Source organism: Mauremys mutica, chromosome 10 (assembly GCF_020497125.1).
Source record: "Mauremys mutica isolate MM-2020 ecotype Southern chromosome 10, ASM2049712v1, whole genome shotgun sequence".
Lineage (NCBI taxonomy): Eukaryota > Metazoa > Chordata > Testudines > Geoemydidae > Mauremys > Mauremys mutica.
The window spans coordinates 61626543-61643314 of record NC_059081.1 but is presented as its reverse complement, the minus strand read 5'-3'; the positions used below and the strand labels follow the sequence as shown (position 1 = coordinate 61643314).

At 42.6% G+C, this 16772-nt stretch overlaps 1 protein-coding gene across 2 annotated transcripts in view; it reads left to right on the top strand.

Annotated features, from left to right (window-relative positions):
- The first annotated feature begins 478 nt into the window (after positions 1 to 478).
- KLF7 (Kruppel like factor 7) overlaps positions 479 to 16772 on the top strand; it is a 67526-nt gene continuing 51232 nt past the window's right edge. For both annotated transcript variants that reach the window (XM_045031830.1, XM_045031829.1), the window contains exon 1: positions 479 to 989. In XM_045031830.1, the coding sequence (XP_044887765.1) occupies positions 888 to 989 (102 nt within the window). In that variant the 5' untranslated portion in view covers positions 479 to 887. The remainder of the gene's footprint in view (positions 990 to 16772) is intronic.

Sequence of the window (16772 nt, the reverse complement as noted above, 5' to 3'; positions counted from 1 at the left end):
CGCCCGCAGCATGCGGGGCTCGCTGTGCAAACCGCCCCACACGGCCAGGGCCCGTGTCTCTCCATCACCCCCGCTCCCATCCCCGGGCAGGCGCGCGCCGCCGCGCGCCCCTTATATAGCCCTCTAAAAATAGCTCGCCGTAGCCTGCCTTGTAAGGCAGCGGGGAGCTCAGCCCCCATCCAATCCGCACGGCCCTTCCGTGCCGGGCCCCGCCTCCGGCCCCTTCTCCCCGGCCCTCATTGGGCTTCAGTGACTTCACGGGCTCCCCCCACCCCCCACCCCCTCTTCGCCTTACATGGTCACGCGTTGTCTTAATGGACAGCTTCCTTCAAGAGCTGACGGCTGCGCGGAGGAAAGATGGGAGGGGAGGGGGACGAAGAGAAGGGGGGGCTCTGAGCTTGCAGGATTGAGGCGGGGGGGGATTGGCTTTGAAAGGGGGGGACAATGGGGGCTGAGGAAAAAAGCGATCGCGAGAAAAAAAAATGCAACCTCCCAAAAATAAAGAGCAAAGATTGCACTGAGCAGCGAGCAGCAATGCAGAAATAGATGGCAGTTTCGTGTCAGGGAGTTTGCATTCCCCCTTCCTGGTCCAAGAAGTGGAGTGATTAGAGCCCTGGAAGGGAATTGCATTTACTACAAGTGGAAGAGTCCCCCCTCTTTTGCTGGCTGCTGTTTGCACTGTACATATTGGGTGCACCTAGCCATTCTCACTGGGTTTTTTTTTCTCCCTCCCCTCTCTTTCCTGAATTGATTTTTTTTACAGTGTGACAGAAACAAAACAAAAAGGGGACATTGGATCTATTGTTGTTTTTTTATGATCAAAAACAAAACCCCACCACAAACAAACAAACACAAAACAAAACAAAAGGGTTTTGCTCAGCAGCAGCATGGATGTGTTGGCTAGTTATAGTATATTCCAGGAACTACAGCTTGTCCACGACACCGGCTACTTCTCAGCTTTGCCATCCTTGGAGGAAAACTGGCAGCAGGTGAACCATTTAAATTACTCCTGTAAATCTTTTAAGTGCAGACAGTCGGTGCGTTAAGGCTGCATTTCTGATTTTATTTTATTTTTCTTTAATACTTAATTTGGAGGTTTTTTGTGTGCGGGGCTAACACCTTAATTTTTTTTTGCAATTAGAAACAAAGCAGTCCATTCAAAGCTTTCTGCCTTCAATCATACAAACACACCAGGCAGTATCTGAGATCCGGTGAAATTCTTTGGGGTTTGTTTTTTATTATTATTCCTAAAGCTTAGTGATTTTTTTTTGTTCTTTGAAACAAGGCTGATCACTTGTTCCAGCCAGTGTTGACAACTGGCAGCTGGTGGAAACGGAATAGATCATTCTTTTTTTCCAGGTAATTAGTATGTGTCAATAAAAATCCTACCTTAATTTAGAGATGTGATGGGGGTGGGAATGGTATCAACAGCAAAAGACAGTAAGTGAAATCTGGAATAAGAAAGACGACTTATTTTTGAATTGTTCTGGACAGATAAAACTTCTTTTTGTATCTTAAACTGGTTTAAGACAATAACACTTCAGGCTGGTTTCAACCACCAGGGTGTACTGAGACACTATAGGGTTAATATGCAGAAGGAACTGGAGTACTTCTAAAGGTGGAAATCTGGTATTATGGATGCATTAAAAATGATGGGTGACATGACTAAATAATATCAAGGGGAAGAGTTGTTTATAGAGAAATGGACGAGATGTATAAAAGTCATGACCAGCCCAAATACAAACTGACCATAAATAACTATCAACTGGGAAACTGGAGGAAAAAACAGGGGACTCCTCATTATAGCAGGATAAGAGCTAAGCTACTGTGTTGCCTGACGTGATTACAGGTTAGTCAGATTGTCAACATTCTGTAAATTCGTGTCTCTTAAAAAAATCGACAAGTCTATAAGAATAGTCAGGGGTGGGTAGAATGGCATGTGGCGCTCATGTAACTTACATACCCCGTGACAGAAGCAGGTTAAGACTAATGAGCGCTGGATTTCAGTTTGCATTGACCCAGTGCAATATTTGCCAGCACAAGGCTAGCATGTGTTATTTCTCTAGTAAGTGGGCGGTAGGATTTTTTGTTTTTGTTTCTGGGTGGATGGTAGGACTCCAGGACAATCTGTGGCATTGTTACCTACTTGAGCTGTGCTTGGATACTTGGAGATTTAACTAGTCAAATTATTTTGGCTTCAGCTTTCTTTTATGAAAGGCTTACTGGCAGCCCCGGGACAAACATTTTCAGATTTCATTTGCAACTGGACCGTCCAACTTTGCTTAATACTCCAAAGGGGGAAACACTTTTTGTTATTAATATTCAGTCGGCACCTCAGTGACGGTCACATTTGGTTTCCTTTAGATTTTTAACATGCTAAATTAAACTGAAGCGGTTAATATGATTTCATTTTAGAATCCCCATTTAATTCTGCATTGTCCTTGCTGTTGAATCAGTTGCATATTAATAACAGTCTAGACCGTTCAATGTGAGATAATCTGTTGACACAGCCAGCGTGCCTAAGGCAGATACTGTATGTGATACTTTGTCTACTGCTGCCTGACTTCATACAAGGAAGGGAAGCAGTTCACTTTCTGCAATAGTGTATCAAAGCAATCCTATTGTAAGAGCTACATTGTAAAGGAACACCATCACTTAAAAAAAATCTAGCTAATTTTTAGAAAAGGAGCTAAGACCATTTTCACAGGCTACCTCTTCCCCTCAGTCCCATTCTTGTTGTTTTATAGTACATCCTATTTTTATAATGTTTTTCCTCCCCTGTTGCTGTGTGAAGTCTCCACGCAAGCAACTGGGGGAAAACTGGCTGACACAGGGAACAGTGAAGCTGACTGGTGCACAAGGTGCTGTCAAATGTGCAAAGTAAAACCAACTGAAAAAGAGAGGTGTTTTTTCCTCCTAATCTCTTTCAGTTGTCATAATCAGGTTAAAAAGCTTTCAGGGGCGTGTGTGTTTTCCATTTGTTTCCCTTTAAAAGTGGTAATCTGGAGACCATGCTTTTGGGAGACAGATAACTAGTAACGTCTGCCTTTGCCTTTCCTCTTCTCGGGGCAGTAAGCCATTACATGGAGCCCTCCTAGAATGTAAGGTAGCCACCTTAATTTTAAGTGAAAGCACCTGAACGGATCATTCTAACATCTCTTCAAATGAAAACCCAGTGCAATATAAATACTACAGTAACGATCCAGAATACTACCTCTTCCACCAGCAGCGCAGCAGTGTTTTGGAAGATGATTCTAGTCTCTTTTAAGATGGCAACAGTATGGTTCTAAGGGTGAAGAGCAAGATTCTTTATCACGTTGTCGGTAAAAGTTGTTTCTTGTTTGACAGGCTTATAACACTCGTGGTAGAGAGGTTAGCGTGTGCCAGTTTAAAAACTTCTTGTGAGTGATATCTCCTTCTCTACTATAAAGACACATCTGGGCTGTTGATAGTTTTACCCTAAAGCTAGGTGAAATTGTTGACACAACCTTCTTCCTTTTGTCCCTAGTTTGGGCCACTGTTTTGTGGCTGCTTGGTGAAGTGTGTAGTAGGGACAGTTGCATGCAACTGCTAGTGTTTCCGATTATGAAATGTGCATCACTAATTGCAGTGACGGCTCAGGCTGGTTGCTAAACACTTGCATACACTCAACTGATCTCCCCTCCCCCGCAACAGAAGTGAGAGGAAGTTTAGTATCTGTGCTTCTCTTAATTAGTGTTGGAAGTTAAAATAAGACAGTCATTAGACAGCCCAACCTGTAAGTGCAAAGTGAACAGATTTTTGGTAGGAGGAGATTAAAAATGTATTTATATGTGTGGATTTCAAGGGGGAGGGGGAGAACATAGCTTAAATTGTAAACATGGGAAGGCTTGTGTGTTTGAAATTTAAGATGGAATCTGAAGGTGCTGTGTGTTTAGATTATTTTCATGTACGTTTTTATGTGGGGGTGTAATCTTTGGTGCCTAATTCTTGTTAACTAATGTTGCAGTTCCTAAAGGCCTGATTTTTTTGTCAGGCAAAACTCCCCTCAGATCAGTGGGAATTTTGCCTGAGCAAGGAATGCAGGGTCTGGACCACAATTTACCACAATATTGCTATTTCATCGACAATAGATGTGGTAGTCAGCTCAGAATGTTTAAAAATCAGGCCCAGGGTGTATTTCAACTGCCTGGTAGCTCAGATAGATTCTGTAAATGGCCCTCCACTGCGTCACTGTGGCTCTCATTTGAACCATCTTCATTGGTTTCCATTCCTGTGAGCTGACTACACGTTAGGAGCCTGTTCAGAGGGGGAAGCCCGAGCTGGCATGAATCCTCCCTGCCTGTCCTATACTGTAAAGAACCCTGGGTTCACGAGCACTGTTATTGTGAGAGATTCACCAGATGTGGCACTCTGGGAATATCAAACGAGACCTGTAGAGGGTGTGAAAAGCAGATTTCAAACAATAAAAGGCCAGGAGGTGCCTTTGATCCACAGCATGTTACCCCCGGTGGAGGGAAGGGGTTTGGAGGGATCTGCCTGATCCGGTGAAGACACGGGACTAGGTGAGCTGTGTGCAGAGGGGATCATCCACTTACAGATGTGCAGCTCCATAGGAGGGAGGCATCCGCTGCCCCATGACAACCACCCCTCCCTTCTTTGGGCTTTAGGAAGGACTTCCCAGGGCGCAGAATCCACCAGTGGGAAAAGGGTCAGGGAACAGCCTGGAGCTTCATTCCTTTTTCTACAAGGCCTCTCATCCCCTTAAAGGAGGACCCCAAGGGATAGCCTCTGGCATGGAAGACTTTGGTAGTGCGACTAAAGTGGATCCCTGCTGGCAGAGTAGGGGAGCCTGGAAGATGGGCTGAGGCACAGGGTCTCTATGCTTATGGCCTCACGCTTCCAGGGGAACTCTGAAATTAGCAGACTTTGGGTGTCAAGCCCTTCCCATTCTCCCAGGTTTTGTCAGGAGTGGGGTCAGAGCTCCTATTCGCCGGGAGGACTGGAAACAGGAACTCTTCTTCTGATAAAAAGAAATATGATTCCAAACATAGGGGCTGATGCTTCTAGACTGATTTGAATTCCTTCTCTCTGGGATGATTCTTTAGTTCTTAGATGAACTAAGCTTGGTTTCTCTTACACTAGAACAGGAAGAAAGGATGAGTTGAGACATTGGACTGGGACTCGAGAGATCGGGGAGGGGGAGGGGTTGGCTCTGCTGTAGAAACCCTTCCTCTGCTCCTCAGTGTATCCTTGAGCAAATCTTTGTGCAAATGTTTTCCTCTCTGTTAAATGAGTGATGATAATACAGTACTTAATAATACTTACTGAGGCATTGTGAGGCTAAATAGTTCAATGCCAGGAAAGTGCTTTGAGATCCTTGTGCTATGTAAGTGCAATGTATTACTGTATTATGATGTGACTAATCTAGAAGAACTCTGTTAGTTGATTCCGATTTATATTTGGCAGATGGGGTCAGGTTCAGGCCTGAAGGAAAAATTTCCACTGCTACTGGAAAGGAATAAATTACATTGTAGAATGTTCCTACCTCCTCACTCTCCTCATTTGTTCTAGTTTAATGGCATACTTGGCCACTACATAAACTAAACCATCTCCTCTAATATTGCTATTTCATCTTGGTTCCAGTCACAGTGAAACACGTTTCTAAGTGCTTATAGTACATCAGGTCTCCTGAGGATAACTTGCAGAAATGGTTGACTTCCAAGAACAGCCACATGTGTGATGCAATGTATTTGGACTGTGGGCCATGTTCAATACCCGTATACAGGCTCGCTGTCTGCTAAAGGAACTGAAAGCAGGCTCCTGTCACCCTCCAAAAATAAATTTAAAAATATCAAATCAGCAAACTGGAGCCACTGTTCATATCATTTTCTGCGTCCCTTACTTACAGAAAACCTTGTTTATATTATCACTTCTTGGCACTTAGTATTGCTGGTATAAATGTGTAGACACAAAGGAGACCTGCAAACTCCATTATAAGGATAAAATAGCTGATTTAATGCGTGACTTGTGTATGATCTTCAGATTGGGTAAATGTATTTCTTTTAATAGTGTAGGTACTAAATGGGAAAATATTCTCTATTATTTAGTATAGTTAAAAAGATACAATTACCAAATGCATATTTTTTTTTATAGTGGAAGCTCATGGTCATGAAATCAAATGAGTATTTGTGCTTTTAAAAAAAATAATATGGAGTCTATACACACATTTTATATATCTATATATATACACACGCGCGCACACACACACATATATAAAAACTATTCTAATGTGAGATTGTGTACGTGTGTATATATATACAGCCCGCCCGCCATATACATACTCCTGTCTCTTTCTCTCACTCTCAATACACACCTGCGTGCGCGCACACACAATATACCCAGACTCCACAGAGGTACTATCGTTTTGAAATGGCAGGAAATTTTCAGTTCCATGCAGTTATAGCTTCATATTTTGGCTTTTCAGGGTGGAGGTGAATTGTCTTTAATATTTTTCTGTATATTGTTGAATCCTTTGAGGCCTTATTACATGGTTCTCCATTGAGGGGAACCCTGTTCTCTATTAGGACATATTTCACAAGGGCACGGGGAGGAAACAGCTTCCATTTAAATCTGTAACTATATTAAGTTATTTTTAATTCTTTGTTCTAGAGAAGAAGACAGCTTGTTCATCTTCTCAGCAGAGTACGGCATGGGGGGTCAGTAAATTAAGTGTCAGAGTAGAAGATACAGATTTTATTCCAGGTTAAGCCTGTCACACCTGGACAGGTGGCCCTCACCCACAAAGTGGGTCATTCAAAGCCAATTGGCATCTGTGAGAGTTTTTCCATTGACTGCAATGGACACTGGCTTAGGACCATAAAGCGAAACCAAGCAGGTGATAATGGAGCTTTGTAAGAATGGTGCTGCACATTCTCTCTCTCTCATTCACACGCATTGCCCCCCTTCCCCTGCCGGTACTTTCAGGTGCCTTATGACTATCATCCTATGCTACAGCTTCTTCTAGAAACCTGCAAAACTTACCCCCTCCATCCTTTCCAATAGGAGTAGGCAAGCACGGCCCAGGAACGACAAGCGTCATTTCTGTGATTTCTACCCCCTGCCTTCAAACTTCAGGTGCCCCCAGAAAGTGTCCGTTTCCTATGCCTCCATTAGTGTCTGCTAATGATACCAGCCATCATCTTAGTTAGAATGTGTGTGTATTTGGGGTCAGGACTAAGGAGCTCAATTGGCCCAGTAACTAAAATCTGTTAAGGAAAGAGCTCCTGATTTTGACTTGGTTGGAGAATGTGTGTGTTTAACCCAAATGTTTTGTAAAGGTGTATTATGCCCTTGACCCTACAGTGTTGAAGTTAACTGCACTTTTGTCATGGGCTTAATTTTTTATATATTCTTTGCAAGCTGAGATTCTCAGATAATGACATGATTCCATGAGCTGGAGCTTTAAGAAAAAACACCACGTGTTCTGAGACTCAGTGGAGTCCCCCAAGTTAGCCACACTGCTCTACACATACATGGTAAGAGACAGGTTGTAAGCCCTTTGGGCAGTGCCTACAATCCACAGAAGAGGAAGTGGCAGCGAATCAGGCCCTATGTAGAGTATCACCCATTATATGCCCAACATTAGCTTGTAAGGAAGGATGGTCCAGTGGTGAGTGTGAGAGCCTGTGTGAGTCCTGTGTTCAATTTCTGCTCCATCACAGGCTTTGTATGTGACCTTGGGCAAGTCACTTAATCTCTCTGTGCCTCAGTTCCCCATCTGTACCATGGGGATAACAGCACGGCTCTAGCACCCAGGGCTGATGTGAGGTTAAAGACTGGGAGATGCTCAGACACTACAGTGATGCAGACCTAAGATAGCTAGCTTATTCTGAGACTTACTACACTATATTCCTGGTGTTTAATTCCCTACATTCGTTGGACTGATATCTGCTGAAACTGTGGGACAGCTCCCCGTCTCTAATAGCTCTCAGCAGTGCTCACAATCTTGCCTCTGGTTTAAAAAATTGTTCTTACATGTAAGCTTAATCCCCCACCTCCACTGCTCCACCTCCCAGAATGTATGTAATGAGTCTATGACATCTGAGAGGAAACAGCAGGTAGAACTAACTTGACTTAAATTTCGCAGAGAGGTAGAGGTATAAAGGAAGGCGGTGAGTAGGAAACTTATGTCAGACCCTGAAAGAAAACAATCTATTGATCTTTCATGGGACGGGTGCTTACTTTCCCCTTTTCTGTAAATCTGAGGTACCCCCTTCTAATCCAGAACGGTTCCACTCCTCGACACTCTTGCATGCAGTTGTCTGTGCACTGCATACATTGCTTTAGAAAGAGCCATAAGGACACATAGGGCATTCTCTAAAACATGCAAAAAGATAAAGGATATAATTTTCAAAAGCGCTTAAGTCACTAAGTCTCATTGAAAATCAACAGTAATTAAGCACCTAAATGCCAACGTCATTTAAAAAAAAAATAGGACTTTGGGTAAATACGTAAATCACCGAAGTCAGAGATTCCAAGGCCAGAATGGACCACTGTGATCACCTAATCTGCCCTCCTGTCTAACACAGGCCACAGAACTTCCCTGAAATAATTCCTGTTTGAACTAGAGCTTCTCTCTTAGAAAAACATCCAATCTTGATGTAGAAATTCCATGCTTTGAAGAGTTTAAAGCTCCAATCCCACAGCTGAATCGCCAAAGCTCTGGGCAGCTGTGGATCCAACTGAAGAACTGGGGCCTAAAGATTTTTATATATATATAGAGAGAGAGGATATACAGGGGAACAGTTCTGACACTAAAACGAATTGAAGAGCAGTTGCAGAGCATAGGAAGGCATTGTGGAGAAAATGGATTTTCAGGAGGGATCTGAAGGAAAAGGACATTGGCGCACAGACAATTGTTCCAATAACTATCCAGATTTATAAATTCTTCTCTTATGTACAAGTATCTCAAGGTCAGCGTCAAAGGGGCAATGCCATCAAGTCTGTTTGGACACAAATTTAGACTTTGCAGATAAGTATAGCTCTTTACAAAGCCTACTATCAATAGAAATATTTCCATGGGAAGCAGAATTTTAAAAGGAAAAAACAAAACAAAGAACCCAGCCCAGCTGCTGTTTTGGCAGGGCCAACGCTACTGTGTTCCAGCGCTGTTAACTGAAAGTGAAAGTGAGTAGTAACGAAAGTGAAAGTGCCCTGGTTGCTTTTGATTGCCCTGCTGGGAGAAATGCAGGGCGCATTTGACAAGTAAATTAGATTTTTCAAAAATGCTTTTGCTCCTGATAAGCTAATGCGCTGTTAGTCGTTTGGTTTTAATAATGTGACATTTAAATGGACGGCGTCCCTCTCCAAGTGTAAGCAACCACTTGGAGCCCTGCTCTTTTGGGCTCCCTGGCCCTTCCAGGTTCTGCAGTTCACTGATCGTTCCTCAACCCCACACTAGATAGCCAGGAATCAACTCCCCATCAGAGTTTCTTCTGCTGGTGGGAATGAAGAGAGAGGCTGCTGATTGTCTCACTTGACTCCCTACCCCTTTTTCTGGAAGCTTGGGCCCGTTGTCTGTTGCCCTGTGAAGTGTAAGGCTTGGCTCTGCATGAGGCTTCCGCTTTCGTGCCAGTTCCTTCTTGTCCCTGACTTAGGAACCTGCTGTCCCTGAATGGTTTGAGGTTACTTAGAACCTTCATGCTGGTTCCTCTTTCAGCTGTACAGGGGGAGATGAAAAGCTCCATGTTTTTGTTCGTCTCCTGCAATTGCACAGTGGTTTTACCAATGCATTGGCCAAAGCATAGCTTACTCTACAAGGCTTAATTCAGCCAATGAACTGGTTGAAACTTTTTTGTAGCCATATATTGCCTTCCTTGTCAGGCTGGAAAACGCACAGTGCTCTGCAAAACCATCCCCCTCAACTGGAGCTACTAAGAGCTGCCATGTGAGTAAGGAGGTATGAAAAAGGGTGGTTGGGGGTGAGGGAAGGAAGATGAGCTGGTGCTTCATATGGAAAGCATCAAACCAGAAACTGCTTTGTCTCTGACATGTTACCAGTGGAGAGGCTGCCTTCACTGTCTAATGGAATTCCTATGTTTGGCGAAACCTTTTGCATTGTTGTGTGGATTGGATGGGTGGAAAGGTGTGGTGTGAGTGGCTTTTATTCTCTTTTTGTGCATTTGAAAACGAGTAATTGGGGAAGCAAAGTGCAGTGAATAAGATTGAATAAGATTGCTTCAGGGGGTATAAAAACTGAGCAAGACTGGTTACACCACCGTCCCTGCCTAAGGCCAAGAAGAGATTAATACCAGTTTAGAGAACTCCATGCCTCTCCACTCTTACCAGAAACTTACCTCCCACTTCAATACTGTATCACATGTCAGGGCTCCACAAAATCATGAGATTAAAAATGGGAGGTTCTTCTGGTTCTGAGCCCTTTGTGTGTAACTAGGTCATGTTTGCAGGCTTTTCTGCACAGCCATGAAAGCTAGAATTGTATTCATTTCTTAGAAACATGAAAGCTGAGATTCTCACATAACCACGTACCTCTAAGAGCTGACATTTTAAGGGAAATATCATATATTGTGAGATGGTCAAGAAAATTGCCAGAGTTGGCAATAGTGCATGTCTGCTCAGTATGAGAGCAATGAGGCAGCGACGCAGCTTAGAGGTTGCCTGTGTCTCGGGGTAGGGAGAAGAGAGGTGGATGGTTATGGGGTTAGTGTGACAATGATGTATGTGCTGACTGAAATAGCTTATAAAAGCCCTTTTAATGGCTTCTGTGGCTGGGAGCTTTGGGATAAGTGGATGTCACATGGTTCTGTACAAACTAAATCTAAAGAGGAATCTACCTAGTTTCTTGTGAAAAATAGGGCATATGGGAAAGTCCTATAGAATAGGAAGTGACAAGCTTTCTATAGGTTCTCTTTAAACCATGCTGCCAAATTTAAGTGTCTCATTCTTTCTCTAGATATTTTTTTTTAAAAGGTGATCACTCTGTAGGCTTTTCGAGTAATATCTGTAGAACCCTACAGGTTTCACCTCTGTGTGGTTCTACGGGATCTTTCCATACAGAGAAAAGCCTGGTCTACACTGGGGGTGGGTGGGGAGGGAAATCTATCTAGCTGAAGTCGACGTACTTAGATCTACTTACCATCTTCACTGTGGTAAGTTGATGGCTGACGCTCCCGCATCGACTCTGCCTGAGTTTCTCAGTCTTGTGGAGTAGCGGAGAGCACTCAGCAGTCGATTTATCGCATCTAGACTAGAGGCGATAAATCGACCCCCGCTGGATCAATCACTTTCCGTCAATCCAGCGTGTAATGTAGACATGCCCTCAGTCACTTTGGTACTGATCCTGTACAAAGTTAATGGGAGCTTTGTCATTGACCTCAGTGAATGTATGATCAGCCCCTTAGGTCCCAGTTCAGTAAAACACTTAAACGTATGCTTAACTTCACTGACTTCAGTGGGTATTAAAGCATGTGCTTAAGTACTTTCCTGAATAGAGATGTTTCCCTGAATTGGAGCCCGAGGAATTATGATGCTTCCAGGTTAAAGAATTCTGTCCACAGAGCCATGTGAGGAAGCTATGCTAATTGCCTCAAATTCCGTTTGGGCTATTCTACAGCAATGCTCCCTAGTCCTCCTTTGGCTAGGATGACATTCTCTATGTTTATTCAGCCCTGATTTTCCACTTTCACGAGACAGCTTTATGGTTTCAAAGAGTGACTCCTGTATTGATCTTTCTTGAAAGATAGCAGATAGGTTTTAGGGTACCCTGATTAAATATTCTGTGTTAGATGTGCCGGTTTGCAGTAGGTTTTTCTATTTTGTTTTTATATCTGATATAAGCCACAAGTGTTTTGAGAAAGAGCAGAGAAATCAAAATGCCAAGCTGAATCCTAAAGTGAGGAGTTCACCACTCCAAATATATAGTCTCTAGGTACTGAAGGGAAGGCAAAGGGTGCTTGCTGATCTACATAAAATGGTATTTGAAATATTTTTTTCCTACTACTTTTAAAGATAAGAATTTTGGGGGAGAATGATGGGAAGATGGGCTGAGGTTTTCATCTTGAAATACCTCAAAGGACCATTGTTTTCATAAAGGGCTGAACCACCCACCCACTTTCTGAAAGCAGGAGCCATTTTTAAGTTGTCTCCAGTTGGGTATTAACAAAAATCACTAATGTCTTTGGCAAACCACAGTCATAATATTTAGGAGCTGACTGAGTGTGGAAAGCCCATTGCAGCATTAGACACAGAAATTATTGATAACTTCATTGCAAAATGTTGCTGCCCGAGCTTCTTGTCCAGTCAACCTCAACCTTGATTTGCAAGGATCCTCAACTCAAACTCCATTTACCTTTTCAGCTAATCTGTATTTTCTCCTGAATCAATCTAGAGTGTAAATCTTGCTAGTTACACAAGTGGGACCATTAAACTGAATGCATATTCGTCTTTACATGTGGCTTTTGACTACAGTGGTCCAAGGTGCAGGCTGAATGCCATGAAGCTAAATTATCCATTGTGTTACCTAACCTCCCTATTGTAAACTATTCTACTGTGGTTTAGCATGAGAGTACATCTTGTAGTAAAACCCCATTTTTTGCTATTCTTGAAAGTACATGCTTAGTGCTGAGACCATATCCTTCTTTAATGTCCACGGCCACCATTGGGACATTTCATCTTAGTGTCTTGAACGCTGCTTTCAAGAGTGAGTAGGACATTGTCATTTGGAGACCCTCAACTTTGGGACACTCTCTCTTGCTGACTCTCCATCTTCATCTGGTGAGCTCCGCCCCAATTGCACATCCTTTTGTTCGTTCACTTTCAGTTTGTAGTCCATGTAGACAAGCTGAAGATCTGACTGAGTCAGACAGACAAAACCCCAATGCAGAGTTTCAGTTTGTTCAACATTTTAGGCCAAAAGAGACTTTAATAAAGGGTGGCACATTTTCATCTCTTTTTGCCTTCTATATATTTGAGGGGTAAGTAGTCTCATGCAGTCAAGAGACCTTGGGCTGGTCAGTTATGCATCATTTCCCCCCCTCTACATAACATGAGAATAGTAATACCTGCTCTGCATTGGGCTTTTGTCTGTCTGACTCAGTCAGATCCTCAACTACGAGCTTGTCTACATGGACTACAAGGGTGTCACTTCTAAAGCGCACCAACGTGCTGCGGGCGAGCTGGCCCATGTAGACCATGCTCATTGCTGCCCTACATAGACAACCCCGGTAGACAGCTGTGGCTCTACATCAACTTCCATGGGCCTAGGCTGATTTACATTAGTTGAGGATCTGGCCTGACGTCTGTCAAGTCATTTGAGACCTCTGTTTAGAAGGTTCTACAGAAAAGCAAAGTATAATTAATCACAGCACAGCAACTAGGTGCTTTCATTCTACACACTATACAAGACACAGAGTAAATAAAAACAGGGCAAAAATAATATGCCCATTTTAATGATTGTTGATCAAGAATGAAGCAGTTCCTGGTCTTCCATAAGTATTATTTCCAGTGGCATTTTGGAAGGAATGAGAGAATAACTTAACACTGTCCATTGACCTTTAAGTCACAGCTGACTGTTTTAGCTTATTTCTAGTGAGTATGGCCTTAGGAATTCTATAAACATCATCCGCACCCTTTTAGGTAACAAATAATGGGAAGAAATACATACAAGCAAGGAATTTTCTTTCCAGGAAAAAGTGGTAGCTCTTCTGTGACAAAAATATGGGGGGGGAAGGGGCAGCGTACACACAGCATAACCACATCCTTCTCCCACGTTGGAAGGGTGGGGAGCTATCTGGGGTGTACATTGCGTCCCTTCTGAAAGGGATACAGTTTTGTGCAATCGAAAAACAAAACCAACCCCAAACTGCAGAACTTGTTTCCTCTTGCTCCCTATGGCCCTTCTAATCGGTGCTTCCTTTCTCCACATCACCCAGCTCCTTCCCCAGCTGGGTTTCAACTTTATTTAAACCTGGCCCACTGTCCCGATGCAGCCAGGTAGCATCACAATATGATAACAAATGATATAGCTATAAAACCGTAACCCTTTCCTTGCCTGTGTGGGGTACGCACCTCATCATGGGCCTTCCTGCAATTCTCCGTCAGGATATGCAGGATAGTAGGTGAGTCAGGCCCACTTGGAGGCACCGCTGCACTGCAAGCCTGGTGCAAAGGGGCCTTAGTGTAAATGAGAATCAGGATTTGGATTTATTCCAGAGTGGATAAAAATCCATTTTTTTTAAATAATAAAAAAAAATCAGATTTTTTTAAAATGCATCCAGCAATCATCCCTCCATAATGCCAACTATAATAAACTTCAGAGCTAAGGGTGAACCATTCAAGAAATATATGTTTGCTGATGATGTTTTAAAGAAAGTCACACCAGTGAACTGGTGGAAGTCACTTAAGCACTTGGATTCAGAGACCGTTGAAGTGATCATCTCACTTTTAACAGCAGTAGCTTCTTCTGCCAGTGTAGGAAGAATATTTTCTTCCTTTGGACTAATTCATTCCAAATTGAGAAATGGTTTGGGACCTGAAAAAGCAGGAAAGCTTGTTTTTCTTTTCCAGATTATGAACAAACAGGAAAATGAAGGTGAAGATGACTGAGTTAGCTGCAGAAGCCAATATTTTAAATTTCTTATGTTGACCTGGCTGACATAGTCGATCTAATTTTAACAAAAACAAACCTGATTTAAAAAAAACTTGAATGTTTAACTAAATTCAAACATTCATATGCTTGTTTTGTTTAAATATTATATGTTTGCTGTTGAAGAAAAAGATCCAGAATACAATACAACAATTTAAATGTTTGTCTGGTGATGTTCTCCTCCTAATACAGCCTGGCAAGAAAATCCTCTAAATGTTAATGATTAACCTGTTGAACTGGAGATATTTATGAAGTAATTGGGAGGTGAACTATCTGCTTCAATTACCTTTTGGTCAATGAAATAACCAAACAATCATTCATTTCCTGATATAGATATAAAACTAATCTGAAAAGTTTTCAGAATAAATCACTTAAAAATGTATAGTGTGTACCTTATAAAAATGAAACCTACACCTATCTCTGAGCGGTGAAGAATATGTCTTAAGGTTATAACAACTAACAAGAATGTACTTTTATGTAGAAATCCATGATTAAATCGAGTCTTCCTGACTAGTGATTTAAATCAAATCTACCCTGATTTATTCTCAGAAGATGTAGGGGATGGTGGGTGTGTGCACATGCGGGTCCACACACAATGTTTCATTTATAAAATCAGGGTAAAGAGAGTACATTGCATATAGCATCAGGAGTGGCTCTAGAAGAAAACCTTTTAAGGAAAGCCCGCGTTTATACACAATGGGTTTTGGATTAAATCCTAATTCTTTAAAGTCAATAGGGAATCTTGCCATTGATCACAAAAACAACGAGGAGTCCGGTGGCACCTTAAAGGCTAACAGATTTATTTGGGCATAAGCTTTCGTGGGTAAAAAAACCTCACTTCTTCAGATGCATGGAGTGAAAATTACAGATGCAGGCATTGTATAATGACACATGAGAAGGGAGTTACCTCACAAGTGGAGAACCACTCCTTGTTGTTTCTGTGGATACAGACTAACACGGCTACCCCGATACTTGACACCGTTGATCACAGTGAGCTTTGGTTCAGGCCCAGGGGCCTCTTCTGCCTATGGTTAGAGTTTGGCCCAGATGATCAGTAAGTATCTGGAAAAGGCGAGGGTTCAGTCTGAGAATCCACCTGGCTGATTCTGAAGGCAAATGAGCTGGGAGCATGCAATGTGAAAGCCATATTGTCCACTGCCTTCAGCCAATGATAGTGAACAGCGTACCCGTCCATAGGTCATGTGTGGCAGGGCTGCAGAATTGGGCCCATAAACAGTGGTGCACATGTATAATTTTTTTATTCAGATCATAGAAATTGAACTGGAAAATCCCCGTTACAATAATCTAGTCTTCCTGCCAATGTGCCATTCCTTACTGTACACGGACAATACTTCATCCGGTCTAATAGACCTCATCGTTACAGGCTGAATATCAGAAAAGACTACTTCCCTTTCCTTAATTGAATCAAATTTCTCCTATTTATATTTCCTTTTACTGCTCTAAATAATTCCACTGCCTCCTTGCAGTTCAGACCATTCAAACGGATCTAGACTGTTCTCAATGGTACCAGATGACAGAACAAGGAGTAATGGTCTCAAGTTGCGGTGGGGGAGGTTTAGGCTGGATATTAGGAAAAACTTTTTCACTCAGAGAGTGGTGAAGCACTGGAATGGGTTCCCTAGGGAGGTGGTGGAATCTCCTTCCTTAGAGGTTTTTAAGGTCAGGCTTGACGAAGCCCGGCTGGGGTGATTTAGTTGGGAATTGGTCCTGCTTTGAGCAGGGGGTTGGACTAGATGACCTCCTGAGGTCCCTTCCAACCCTGATGTTCTATGAAATCTTCATAGACTTACATCTCCATTCTATTAGCTGTTGCTATACATAAATTAGCTCTCTGAGACCATCCTCTTGTTAAAGGAGTGTGCAGCTCCTAGCACCATTGGGACCCTGATCCCTGACTGGTGAAGTAGCTATTGAAATACAAAGAATAAAGTGTTCTCCCCAGCTTCCTAATAATTCCTGTTGCACTTCTCTGGGCTCCTGCAATTTGCCTATATACCTGTCTTGTATTGCGGTTCACAGAAGTGAATCTAATATTTCTAGGTGACGTTGTCCTAGAGATGGATTCTGCTCCATAACATGTGTATGAGAATGCATCCCAAAAATTAAA